General features: G+C 36.5%; 1 protein-coding gene across 4 annotated transcripts in view; it reads right to left on the bottom strand.

Moving 5' to 3' along the window:
* Window positions 1-13551, bottom strand: part of LOC132124035 (neuropilin and tolloid-like protein 1) — a 110206-nt gene extending 96655 nt beyond the window's left edge. The window contains exons 1-5 of one of the 4 annotated variants that reach the window (XM_059534770.1): window positions 12401-13551; window positions 11417-11470; window positions 11196-11330; window positions 9779-10027; window positions 7896-8490 (exon numbers count right to left, since the gene is read on the bottom strand). In XM_059534770.1, coding sequence (XP_059390753.1) covers window positions 8465-8490; window positions 9779-10027; window positions 11196-11330; window positions 11417-11470; window positions 12401-12428 — 492 coding nt within the window. In that variant the 5' untranslated portion in view covers window positions 12429-13551 and the 3' untranslated portion in view covers window positions 7896-8464. Of the gene's footprint in view, window positions 1-7895; window positions 8491-9778; window positions 10028-11195; window positions 11331-11416; window positions 11471-12400 lie in introns of those variants that run through there. The other 3 variants (XM_059534771.1, XM_059534772.1, XM_059534768.1) reach the window with 3 other exon arrangements.
* Window positions 13552-15010: the final 1459 nt, after the last annotated feature.

The following is a 15010-nucleotide window of genomic DNA, read 5'->3' as shown; positions in this document are numbered from 1 at the left end:
CAAATTATTAAACACAGACACTTGAATTTAATCCTGAAAGAATCTGAATCTTGGACGAATAGATTGAATAAAAGGCTTCTTTATTAACACAGTGACTTACCGACACCTAGTGGCGATATTACTTTCATAAGTATCATAATGTAGGCCTATCATTTCATTTTGTCATTACATATTTCTGTGTTAAAAATGTTGTATTAAACATTAATCTCATTTCATTATACAGTTGTAATTGCTATGTAAAGGCATGTACAGCCGCCTGATCAGCATTAAACTGTAAACAGGCCTAATACATCTAAAATCAACTTTTTAATACTGATTTAATTATTACATGTATTCCAATTTAACATTATCATTTAAGAATTTAACATTAAGGATGACATAAATACAAACCCGATTCCCAAAAAGTTGGGACGCTGTACAAATTGTGAGTAAATGGAATGTGAGGAATGGAATAATTTACAAATCTGATAAACTTATATTTTATTCACAGTAGAATATAGATAATATATGTTGAAAGTGAGACATTTTGAAATGTCATGCCCAATATTGGCTCATTTTGGATTTCATGAGAGCTACACATTCCAAAAAGGTTGGGATAGGTAGAAATAAGAGGCCGGAAAAGTTAAATGGACCAAATTGCAACTTATTAGGTCAATTGGCAACATGATTGGGCATAAAAAGAGCCTCTCAGTGTCTCTCAGAAGTCAAGATGGGCAGAGGATCACCAATTCCCCCAATGCTGCGGTGAAAAATAGAGTTTCCCAGAGATAAATTGCAAAGAGTTTGAAGTTATCATCATCTATGGGGACACTTCATCTACAGCGATATCGTTGACTTGATTGCAAATAAATGCACAGACACTATTTAACTGAACAGAGATGACATAACTGAATCCAATGATGAACTGCCTTTAACTATCATTTTTGCATTATTGACACTGTTTTCCTAATGAATGTTGTTCAGTTGCTTTGACGCAATGTATTTTGTTTAAAGCGCTATATAAATAAAGGTGACATTGACATTGACATTGACATCTACAGTGCATAATATCATCCAAAGATTCAGAGAATCTGGAATAATTTCTGTGTATAAGGGTCAAGGCCAGAAAACCATACTGGATGCCCGTGATCTTCGGGCCCTTAGACGGCACTGCATCACATACAGGAATGATACTGTAATGGAAATCACAACATGGGCTCAGGAATACTTCCAAAAAACATTGTCGGTGAACACAATCCACCGTGCCATTCGCCGCTGCCGCCTTAAACTCTATAGGTCAAAAAAAGAAGCCATATCTAAACATGATCCAGAAGCGCAGGCGTTTTCTCTTGGCCAAGGCTCATTTAAAATGGACTGTGGCAAAGTGGAAAACTGTTCTGTGGTCAGATGAATCAAAATTTGAAGTTCTTTTTGGAAAACTGGGACGCCATGTCATCCGGACTAAAGAGGACAAGGACAACCCAAGTTGCTATAAGCGCTCAGTTCAGAAGCCTGCATCTCTGATGGTATGTGGTTGCATGAGTGAGTGTGGCATGGGCAGCTTACACATCTGGAAAGGCACCATCAATGCTGAAAGGTATATTCAAGTTCTAGAACAACATATGCTCCCATCCAGACGTCGTCTCTTTCAGGGAAGCCTTGCATTTTCCAACATGAAAATGCCAGACCACATACTGCATCAATTACAACATCATGCTGCATAGAAGAAGGATCCGGGTACTGAAATGGCCAGCCAGATCTTTTTTGCAGCATCATAAAGAGGAAGACCTAATTGAGCAACTAAACGCCTGTATTAGACAAGAATGGGACAACATTCCTATTCCTAAACTTGACCAACTTGTCTCCACAGTACCCAGACGTTTGCAGACTGTTATAAAAAGAAGAGGGGATGCCACACAGTGGTAAACATGGCCTTGTCCCAACTTTTTTTGAGATGTGTTGATGCCATGAAATTTAAAATCAACTTATTTTTCCCTTAAATTGATACCTTTTCTCAGTTTAAACATTTGATATGTCATCTATGTTGTATTCTGTTTTTATTCACAATGTCAAAAAATTTTTGGAATCGGTTTTATATTTAGGCCTAATACGACATTCTGTTTAAATGGTTAATAAAAATGATTTGTGATAGAAAATGACACTGATAGAATAATTTCTGGTGAGTGCAGGTTTGAAGTAAATTAATTTCATTTTTCAGATTTCAAAATTAAATAAAAAAAGATGTGGATGAAACCCTGATTTTATGCTGATTCTTCACAAAAACAACAGTCTTCTTTAGGCTATTCATTTATTTTATGTGCGAATTAAGAATAAAAAAATTCTGCTGGCAGAATTTGGAAGAATACAAATCATTAAAGCACAAAGATCTGTATTTATCTTAAAGTAATTCGTTATTTTCCTATCAATAGTTACTGAATATAATTTTTCACTTGCAGAATTCTGCTCACTTGTCGCCAATTCAGACGAGATCTGATAAAGCCATGGATTTACAGTAGGCCTACTAAGTGTATAGTTACTTTAACCCTGATACTACATCAATAATTGATAACTGAAGAATGGCACACAGCAGTAGATAAGCTGATGCTAGGTTAAGACATAACACAAGGAATAAATTAATTTGTTTTATTTGTACAGATTGCAATGTAACTGTAAAATAATGTAAATATGTAACTTCGTAGTTCTGTGCATACAGTATTTGTTTACATGTGCACTAGAACTGTTTGTAAGTGTGTATTGCTACTAGATCTTAAATTTCAATTACATTGTTACCTTTAAAATTGTTATATTGCAAAGCTAAATATATATTACATGCAGTACATGCATCTTCAAGAAACATCTAAAAACACATCTCTTTCATCTTTGACCCTCGAACTCTAGCACTGTCTATTCTAATTATATTTTATCTAACTTTTATTTATTTATTCTAACTGCTAGTTTTCATCCAACACTAGCTTTCTGTATTCTTCTTCAATTCTTTCTATTTGTTTTTTTTTTTACTTATTTGTATTGTATATGTGTATGTATTTATGGATGTGTGTTGATAGATAGATAGATAGATAGATAGATAGATAAATAGATAGATAGATAGATAGATAGATAGATAGATAGATAGATAGATAGATAGATAGATAGATAGATAGATAGATAGATAGTATTTAATAATTAATGATCTACTTAAAATGCCCACATACCAAAAACAAGTGGTTAGCGTGATTTCAAAGGACATTTAAACCATCTCTGATTTTCATTATAGCGTGTTGTATTGTTATTGGACATACTGTAACTATGCCTGTGATCGTTAAAAAAAAACGTGTTCTTTATCCCCGCCAGGGATACGCGGAAGTGAGCGCATATTGGATAGTCTACAGTATATAATGTTCCAGATATAATTGTTTGCGCTCTGCTTTAACACTCGGTTTTCTTATAGGCATAAAACATAAATATTTGACTGAAACTTGTCTATTAAAATCTGTTTGCATGAACTTTAACTTTGAAATATTTTAAATGTTGCCCCGCCTATTACTTCTCAAACCTCATATTTTCTATGATATAGTGCTGAGAAAACACGGAGGAACTTTGTGCTTCGCGAGTTACCCATCGTGTGTTGGTAGTGGCGTGTACCACAGATTGCTTTGCCGATTGAGAAACGTGATTGGTAAACGGTTTGCCAGAATATACCCTGACCCCGGACACTCCGCTTTTGGCGCTCAGCGACCTACTCCTTTGAAACTATCCACTGCGCATGCGCAAAGCAAGCAGGACGGCACCGTGGGAAATTGTTACAACAAATAAAGAAAAAATGAGACAACGAGCTGAAAAAAATGAAACAAACATCAGTTTTTCATATTTGGTTCATACAGAAAAACAGAAAAACAAAATATTGATTCGTTATTTCGTTTTTGGTTTGCCAGATTAAATGGAATAATTGAATGATCGGATGATACACGGACCATAGCATTCCCACACTTTCTGAATAATTCATTTTCCTTATTTTAGAGAGTCACAAAGACAAATTTAAATGAATTGCTTTCAATTTGAGTATAATCATAAAATCTGTTTTCATAATATAAGTTTCAATGGCTTATTAAAGATTTTAGAAAACTCAGTTACAGATGGGAATTGTGAGAAATTTAAGGTTTCAGATTCGTCTAAACAAGTCTGGTAACACTAACTATTCTTTTGAAAAATCTTAATGAGATATTTACCCCAAAAATGAAAATTCAGTCATTATTTACTTACTCTGATGTTCTTCTAATGCTTTCTTTTACAGACCACAAAATTAGAAACTGAAAATCCAATTTTAAGTTTCCCTTTCTCTTTAGAGTGTTTCAAGCTGTTCGTGAATAGATAAGATCACTAAAGTTGCAAAGATTAAAGCCTCAAAGAGATATTCTATTTAAAAGTTGAGACTCGTCCACACCTCCCTAAAACGCCTAATTTAAACACGCCCACATCTCTACGTCACTGTGGGGGAAGATTTGCATAACAATGCCCAAATTTTTACGCAAAGAAAGAAGGTGTAACTTTGATTCTCACTGTAGTATTGTTGCTACCGCCGCCATGTTGTGGAGACACTGTGTTTCGTTGCAAAAGTGAAAATACTTTGTTTGGCCTTCCAAAAGAGGACACAGCTAGAAATCAGTGGTGAAGTTGTATTTACAACACTGTTCCAGATAGGGGTGACCCCGAATAGTCGACGATCCGATGCTTCGATTCGAGGAGCCTGATTCGACTACCAATCTCACAGTCGAATATTCGCAGGTGTTATTGATTATGCCATTCTGACTATATGGGGGAGCTCAAATATCTGATTTCACATAGAACTCGCGGTTTTCTCCCAATAAGTTAATATGCAGTCTATTATGATAAAGCCATGAATAAGAATCTGAAAATAAGCTTCAAATTAATATTTTAAAGTGCGTGAATAAATCCAACCACCACTATAGATTTATGTTTTACTCTCCATAATCCGTGACCGACAGAGGAGCATCTTGGCGGCAGGGATTTCAAACTTTACCAAGACTCAAACTGACACAGACAGAGACTGGATTTTTTCGATCAGGTAGGGTTCAAGTGTTTTCAAAACATTTTAGCCGGTGTATATATATCGTGGATATATTATTTACCTGATATGTAATATGTTTGGTTCAGTCAAGCGCTCCATTGAAGTACTACAGTGAAATCTCTTCAGCGCACAGTGCGAGCAGCTTAAACTACAATGCAGAATAGTAATAACTATGACTGGACTGTCACATCCATACCATTATAATGAGAAGACCATTATAATGGTGCGTTCACACCAGACGCGAATAGAGCGTCTGGCACAAGAAATTTCAATGTTAAGTCAATGCAAAGACGCTATAGACAACCTGCGGTTGAAAAATCTGATCTTTGGTGAAATTTTGCACCGCGTTAACCAATCAGGAGCTTGCTCTAATAGTGACGTGATTACAATGTAGCGAGCGGAGGGAAAATCCAAAAAAACAATGGAGGACAAATTTATCATCGCTGTATGTGCATACCCAGAGCTGTATGATTCTTCATACCTTTACAGATACAGGAATAAAAAGGATCTTGCTTGTATATATAAGATATTAATAGATGAATTGAATAAAGACCAAAGATTAGATTCAACCCAAACAAGTTATTTTTTATCTTGAACACTAAAGAGACATCAGAGCCAGCGGCACATTTCAGGTCTAGCCGAGGTGAGACTGCTCTCGGCGGATACATGAGCACTGAGCTCCCGCTGGAGCTCATCTCCGAAAATCGGCGAAACACATTTTTAAATAGACGCTTAAATAGACGTCTTTATAAATAAACCGCATATCGGAGTATTAAAACAACTACATTCTCGCATGAACTATACTTTTAAAACTACATTTCATGACATGATAACATTAATATTATGAAAATTATGTGGTTGAAAATGGGGGTTGAAAATGCTGCGTGAACTCAACTGGCAGAAGACCCCCCACGACGTGAATTCGCGTCTGTTGTGAAGTTAATTTCACATCCGAATGAAGCGAATGAATCGTATGAACTCAAAATTTTCAAGTGTCCAACTACGCGCGAATAGCGCGATTTATTCGTGCAAGTCGCATCTGGTGTGAACACAGCATCATAAAACGCTGTGAATCTTTATGCTGCGTTCACACCTAACGCAAATATAGCGTCAAATTCGCGTTTACCGTGTCTAGTTTGCCGCTTGAACATTTTGAAAGCATTCGCGCGTCTAGAGCGAAATAGACACGTGTAGAAAGCAAGAGTTTGAAGGGAATTTGACGAGCGTCCGATGCAAAATCCGCTTCTTGTGGGAGGGGCAAGTTCTAGGCAGTTGTCTGTTTGCAAGATGGCTGATGTTGATCAAGCACTCGTGGGTTTTCCACTTTTTCCTGCTCACGTCCTCTGAATAAATATATTATCTTGTTAGCGAAAAGTAGCTGTAGGCTATATTAGTTCTAAAAAACGGCGGGAAGGCAGCGGGTCGATAAACATGTACGTTACTCAAAAGTTAAATGTGTATTTACAACACACTCTTCCAAGCGCTGTCCTTTTTATTCCTCAAATATGAACTTTTGTGTGATACTTGTGTCATATAGCTTCGGTTGACTACTCACTGACAACATCAGTCGTTCCTCCATGTTGAATGAGTGAGTCCTGAGCAGGCTCCTGATTGGTTAACGTGGCGGGAATTGGCGTCAACCGTGTAAATGCACAAAAGCACCACTCCCGCCTAAATCGCGTTTCTCGCTAGACGCTCAATTCGTGCCGTTTCGCACTAACTAGACTTGCGAATGAGGTGAATTCACGTCTACCGCGCAGCGCTAAACGCCTCATTCGCGCCGTGAGACCTCCAGACGCGCGTAAGTGCGTCTTTACATTGACTTAACATTGAAATAATTTGCACCAGACGCTCTATTCGCATTTGGTGTGAATGCAGCATAAGAGTTTAGCTGCTGTGCTTCTGCACATTGTTTCATGAAGAACGCGTCCACAAATGGAGTTTGCATAGAGAGCTGTGCAGATATGTTCATTTGCATTCGGGCTCTTTTTGCAGATAGTCCTAATATTAACATTATGTTGAATAAATAACAAAGCCTATTCTATATGAAATTATGAGTTGAATCCCATTGGTTAAAAACTTGCTATCAAATGTGTCACTCTACTGGTCATCTGCAGCGCGCGCAGCTCAAAACAGAAATGCAGAACATTAATAACTACTGCCATATAGGCCAACTTTATAATAAGAGCACTATTGTAAAAATTGTTAATTGTTAGGGTTTCGCTGATGTTTAGTTTTAACTATGTTTTAATCAAAACATAAAACATTATTTACCCCGTTTGTATCTGCGAGGCATGTGTTACACATTTTCCCTGTGTTTTAACATCAGTAAATATGGCTTAATGGAAACATTGACTCAATGGATTTTGCCCCGCCCCCAAACATATGATTCGACTATCAGTCGAATATCAGCAAGATTCGAAAATTCGACTATGAAAATCTTTAGTCGGGGACACCCCTAGTTCCAGAAGACTTCAAACTAAACAGACTTGTGTGTTCAACTTTTTTTGGAGGACTGTTTCCTGAACCTTGGAAAGTAGCCTACAATGCCAGCTGTTTGGACTCAGTATGTTTTCATATTTAAAGAATTTGGTACTGATGATTCAAACGTGAGTTTTGAGCAGTGTAGAGTAGAGCTTGTTGTTGTCATTTCTCCTATCACAAATGCAGACATAGTTTTATGCTTACGCGGCACAACGCATAAAAAGACAGTATAAGTCATCTCATATAAAAGTTAATCGCTTGAGAATTGGACTTCAACAGCCAACCTATACTTTTCTGACAAACTAGACAATCCTGACTCAAAATCAGTTGCTTGAGAACTGGACTTCACTGGTCATTCTGTGTGTTTTTGATTCATTAATTAAAGAATTTGTCATTAGCTCAGGATTTGACGTCACTGGTCACTTTAAAGTTTCCACTCTGAATAATAAATAATGCCAGGCACTTTCAGTTTTTTTTTTTTTTTTTTTCGTGTTTAATCCGTATTGTCAGAAGAAACTGTGAGAACAGTTATGGAAACAAATGTCATGAAAAACATTTTGGTATTATGGTATTTTTTAAACATTTATTCAGTTTCTAAAACTTTGACTTGCCCAGGCGTCAAATCTCACTGAAATTCCAATGTATTTTCACGAATATATTATTTTGATCACATGGCTCCACACTAAAATAATGTCTTGAGGTCAGATCTGTAATTCAGTTGCACTTCCACTGATGTATTCGATTTGATATGACTGAAGCAAGCAAGTTAATGAGGTCTTATGCAGGAAATTTCAGAACTTATGCCGCCCGGAGCCCCAGCATGACGAATGTAGAAAAAATTCCTCCTCTCTCACACTGCAGATGGGCACAATTTTGATTGATGGGCCGTTTTGTGATAAAAAGCAGCATACATTTTCAGTTAAACACAGTGATGTTCTTTTCTGTAACAAAAAAATGTGAAAAGGGAAGATGAATATATGCAATTTTAGCCTTCCTCATCCCCTGCTTTTCATTCATCTGGTGTACCTTCTGCATTAGCATGTGTTACCATTGGCTACAGCACAGCAGATGTGCTCTCCACTTTTTGGGGGGGAACATCAAGGGAAGTGAATTCAGGGACTTTTATCTCCTTAATTATGTAAATTATATGCCACTGGTATTCCTTATCAAGACTAAGCAACTCAAGACAACCCAAGACTAAGAGGAAGCTGTGTTTCTTCCCTGTTAAGTTGTGAAGCGTGAGTCCATACACGCTGAACAGTTTCTCCAAACTTGGCAAAAGAATTTCCTCCTGACTCACAATAGGATGGAAAAAAAGCCTCGGCTCATAACTCATTTCTCAGATACAGTATTACTCTAAATCAGTGCTACCTTCAATTCTGTACTACTTTTTCTTGTACTCAGTACCACAGCTGTGCAATTCTTCTGCAAGGCCCTTAAAGCTTGACAGTTCAGTGACATTTTTCTGCATTTACAACTTTAGTTGTAGCTTTATTCAAATATTGCTTTTGGCATTCTTCACACAATTTCTTTCACTGCTCAGTTTGCACAAAATTTACACAAACAGCTCTCTTGAACTCAGGCACAATATTACTTGCCGTTCAGACTCACTTCAGAGATTAAATTATAAATCAAGGCAAAAGAGCAGAAAGCATTGAAGTTTAATAGTGCACTGAGAATGAGACGTCTGATAAAAACAACCATTGTGCGATGTGCTACATATTTTCAAATGATTCCATTACAGGTAATTGAAATCAACTATTTGCGGAATGATGTTGTTGTTACCATTTAGTATCTTATTGGCAAACTTTAACATCTAAATATGATCCTGGTAAGATTGTCAGCATTCATTGTGGTACTAAGAATTGATCAAAGTAAACAATTTAAAAAGGTTTTAGACAAACTGGGACATACAGCCTCTTTATTACTGCAATAGAATATGATTAATAAGCTCAACTGCATATTTGGATCATTGACAGAACCAACATGGACTCAAAATAATCGCTATATGAATCAGCAGCATGGATTTTGAAGAGTAGTTACTCATTGCATCATGAATTCAAGTTGCAGAGGATAACAATATCCTGAGGTTAGTGAGTTATAACCGGATCTAGATCTCTAAAAGAGCATCAGCAAAAGCCAAAAACTCACTGGTTTAAAAATTAAACAATCTGTCATAAACGTAAATGTTACTGACACTGCATAAAGGGAGCATAAAACTGTATGTACCTGCTGTGAAATTGTAGCTTGCAGAAAATCCCATCCCTTCTAATTCACCATCCGCAACAAATTTTATCCATAGATAACGGCCGCTTGATCTGATATATGGAGGGTTCTGTTGGCCGCAGTAGCGTCCAATTATTGGAGAAAAGCCAAAGGGCCCATCTCGGACTTCAATATGGTCAAATTTACATTCCCATGAAGGCTCTATTGAATACTTTTCATCAAAGAAAAGATCAATGCATTGTCTCGGGGGAGCTGAAAAAGGAGAAAAAAAAAAACATAAATCAAGACTGACATCTGTAATTTATGATTGATGATGTCATATGTACTGTACAATACACTCTCATGGCAATTGTGATTAAGTTTTTTTTTTCTTAAATATTGTACATTTCTATATGAATCACATTCATATGTAAATCTTGACCTCGTAAAATAGTTGTGTTTTGTCTGCCATTATTAGTATAACAAGGAAGTTTTGGTGATATGGATTGGATTCATATGCATTTATTTCCACTGTAACATGATAATCACACAAAATTACTAAAATGTTGTAAGGAAGAATGAAAAAATATACTAATACAAAAGCTCTGTGGTTTGAAGACCACATGAGTTAAATAGTGGGATTTATTAATAAGATCTCATAATATTTATAATCAGCGCTGGGTAGTGACTGATGACATGTAATCTGGATTGTGTAAAAAAATTCCAAAAAATAGTTATTTGTAAATAATTATATTAGGCCTACATTTTAAAGTACTTGTAATCAGACTACAGTTAATTTATTATTGACGACATGAATACATATTTGATATTGCATCAACTACTGATTTTTATTTGAATTATTACTCAGTGGGTTATTTAACAATGTATTACTATATATTTGGAAGGCTTTTGGCTTTCAAAAACATTAAAATGCACAAAATGCAAAAAAATTACATTTTTATTGTTTTATTTTGATTGTTGTTTTAATATAATTTATATATTGTTTATTTATCTGGCTAGCACTGTTTGTAATTTTATTATGACAGAGATTATCACATATAAACCATCTGAATACAAGAAAATAACTATTAGCCTCTCGGTACAATTGGATTATTAGCTAGCAGCAGCACAGCATGCTAGCAGTCCAACAGATGCGACTGAAAGACAACCCCCATTTTTTGTGGAAATCTAATTGCGTTAATCAAATTAGTGTTCAAATATTGAGAGATTGTTGATCTATAAATCCTTCTGTTATGAATGCAAATGAAACATTAGTGCTTATCAGCATCATAATAGTGCTGCATATGATTAATAATCAACTGATTGCTCTTGCAACCTTCACTCCAAGTGCCACTGCCCTGCTGAACAATTCAAAATAACCCCCACCATCCGAGTGTCATATGGCAGATTTGTCTGTGTTACAAGGCTGTTGTTTTTTTACCTTCAATGATGTAGATGCATTCTCGCTCTGGAGGATATTTGTTTGGGTAATTTGGTGAGGTGAAGAGGCCTCCCTCTGGTTCTTTCACCCAGGTTCCACACTGTCCTGCTGGCTGCACTCCTGAAATGTTTTTCACTGAAAGAGAGCAGTCAAATGTCAGAGATTGCCATGAAACATGGAGATGGAGAGTGGGTGGGTATTCTGTGACAAAACATCATTACCTGTTTCCTTCTTTGTTGCCCCAGACAACCCAAGCATGAGAAGACCTGCAACAACTGCGACAAAAGATTTAAGATCAAAACATCATGACTCATGTGGACTCATTATGAACATAAAGCTGGACTGAAGGATGCCGTTCCTACATATAATCACATTGCTCTAAATCACAAAATGGATATTTGCAAATGCATTTTGGGAATGGCTGAAACTCAAGATCTGAAATCGTATCCTTAAGGAATTTGGTCTAAACATGGATACAATTTGTTGTACTTTTAGTTCTATTTGTTGTAATTTTTTTCATCTTTATTTTGCATGTATTTCCCTGATTGACTCATTTATTGTGGATGTACTGTAAAATTGGGAAACAGATGATTTTACACTTTCACCTTTATCTGGTAGCTGTTTTGGATTATGGTAGGCTAATACAATTGGCCATTGGTTGGTTGACTAGCTACAAACCAGCTTAAACTCATTTGCCCATCTAGCAGCCAGTCTGTTGCTTTTCCAAAATGTTCAACCAACTTGAACTAGATAATAACCAGCTTCTAACCATTTAGGCTTAAACTACCATGTAAAAACCTGCTTAAAAATCTGGTATGAACAGCTCATAGATGGTTTGTTGCTGGTCCAAGATGGTTTACCAGCTTGTAGACTACCACATCACTAGCTTGGACCAGCTAATAACCAATGTTGCACCAGCTAATGATCAGCTTAGATCAGCTACAGTAGATACCAGATACCACCTTAAGCTGTTTTTTTTTTTTACAGCAGAAAACAACACAACTGGAAAAATATGATATAGACTGCAATGTCATTATGCAGTTGCATATCACTCTAAGTATATCAAATGAAATTATTTCAATCAGCTTACAATCACACAGAAAGTTCCTAAAGGAAGAAAGCGAGAAAGACCGGTAAATGCGAATAGACCTCATGCGTAAAATGAAACGGAGAAGAGAGTGAAGTTAACTGGCAGCTGGACTCACCGTGAAGGAACCTGTTCCCATGTACCATGTCTATTCCTTTCACAAAGGGCTTTCTCAACTAATTCCATTTAGATCGGAATACTTTCTGAAGAAAAGATGGATATTTGCGGGGGGAAAAAAAGCGAAATTCACAGCGATTGTGTCAACAGCCCTGCATTAATTTCTCTATATCAATCAATACAATGGTGATTCCAGCAGTCATCCACAACTAAGCATTAGTAGTTCCGTATAAAACCAGAAAAAGGTGCAAACATTTCCATCCAAACGTTTCCAAACCCCTCTGGTGCTTTTGATGGATTAATAGGTCCGTCATTAGATTTTCCTGAACGCTCCACCTTTCCAGACTCACGAAAAAGATTCACAAAGGGGAAAGGTTAAAACATCTTTCATCCATCTCTAAGGAATACTTCTAAGAATATCCATTCCAATTCATTTTTCCACTGTTGGGAAAAGCCAACTTCAGCAAGAAAACTCAGCGACAAGAAACGTGTTTAAAGCCTCATTCCCGTTTCCTCGGCGGTATATGCAGTATAAAACCCTTTCCTGCTTCCCTTCACATCAAAGAGTTAAGTCATATCATCTTCCTCTGCGGTCATTCATTAATTTTAGTTCTTCAGCAGAGTTATGTCAACATGATGCGGCAGCACACGGAACTGTTCGTCACATATATCCACTAAAGATATTGTTGATGATGCTCTTGAAGACGCACCGCACAGCCGGTCAGACTGCGGGATCCAATGAATCCAACACCTCACGCGGCAGCACTAGAGCGAAATCTGGGAGGTAAGCAGAAAAAAAGCTCTATGTGAGAAAAAGAAACAAGCAAAGAGATGGATATCTAGCCAGAACTACTATCAGCATCTCCGGCATTAACTGCACCTGCAGTGCTGGTTGGGCGAAGAACATCTGCAGCTTGCGGACAATTGGAGTGAAGTAGCGGAGCATGCAGACACTATAATTCATTCGAGGGTTCACGGGGCTCGTTTGAGCCAGCTAGCCACTTTCAGGAAAAATCACCCTGTTTATCTAGCTTTAAAAATGTTAACTTAATTCATCAATAAACTTGATGCGATCTAAAAATGGAGGAACCAGCGCTGTTTTCTTGCCTATCTCCTATTCTCATTGTGCGCAGTGTTAATTGTTAACATGAGTTTGTTTTACACGTTTGGTTCGTAGAGTAGCCTAGCCTAATGTTGTGTGGAATAATAATAATTATTATTTTTTGTTCCTAAATTATCCTTGAAAAGAACAATAGTATACCAAATATAAATGGGAAACCAAATTAACAGCCAGTGTTTTTTATTATTATTATTATTATTATTATTATTATTATTATTATTATTATTATTATTATTATGGGTATCTAGGCTAAACATGCTTTAAAAATACTTAAAGCAAAATCACAACATACAGTATTTAGTCGTTTTCAGAGCAAACATGTATGTATTTATTTATTTAAACAGTTGAAGCATAAATGTAACACAATCTTGCTTAAAATAAGAACACATTTATTTTGGAAATGGTAACATACATTATAATAAAAGTTTATTGTATTTAACTGCCAAAAAAAAGCATTATGGGATAATAGATGACTGTATGTTTAATTTACATGTTATTAAATTACTCCAAAACACTCCAATGTACATGACTGATAACAAAAACTCATTAAATAAAACCCAAACAAATGTGATTCTGCATAAATTATTTGACATACACCTTCCAGGTGCACCACATCATCAATGATGTTACCTGGGGTCATCGGGTGTTTTGGGTCTATCATCATACACTCTCGCCCAGGTGATGCAGCAAGGGGTGATCAGCTCCTGACTTGTGTCTATATATATGAAGTATATGCAATAAATGCCAGACTCTTTCTGTTACCTAAAGTAGCTGCATGGTCATCAAAATACTTTGGCAACCTCAATTTCATACCAGCAGACTGATAGGCATCAGTTCCAGCTGCATTGAAAGTGCCAATACATAGTTTCCTCATTACCATATTTGAATTTATACATCTTCAAAGTTATGATTATGCAAAACAATTTTTGTACTGCACATATGCATTAATATTCCTTTCCCTGATGCTATAATCCCATTAAACACATGCTGTCAGATCATCAGTCTCCTTTAAGCATGCTAATGTGAAGTACACTGCTGATCAGCTGACAGCTGATCTTTATAGAACACGAAAGTCAGCACAAAATCAAAGGCTTTTGTACATTGTTAAGAGTCACTCATAAAATTATTTTAAGAAATTGCACCTTTTTAATGATCAAAATGATCACTTTAGGAATTCAGAAATGCTTGCATAGTTTTTCATAAAAATTGTCAAGATATGGATTTAGGCTCATATGATGGTTCTTAAGTGTATCTGCGACCTAAATAGGCTGTCTAACAACTAAGAGCGTATTGATGTTGACAGTTAAAAAGCAGTCTGCCCTGCCCCAACAGTCCTCCTACTCAGTAGCAGCTGCTTTAACAGAGCTAATGATGCCACTCCATTAAAACGCAACTCTGAGAAGCAAACTCTGAAAAAAAGTGAACGTATTAATCTTTAGCGTGATAAACGCACTATGCTGACGCTCAGAAAAAGGGTTGTGATTGAATGTG

This window comes from Carassius carassius, chromosome 42, assembly GCF_963082965.1.
Source record: "Carassius carassius chromosome 42, fCarCar2.1, whole genome shotgun sequence".
Taxonomy (NCBI): Eukaryota; Metazoa; Chordata; class Actinopteri; order Cypriniformes; family Cyprinidae; genus Carassius; species Carassius carassius.
Note: the sequence above shows the minus strand (reverse complement) of the source record. Positions and strands in the feature narration are given on the sequence as shown.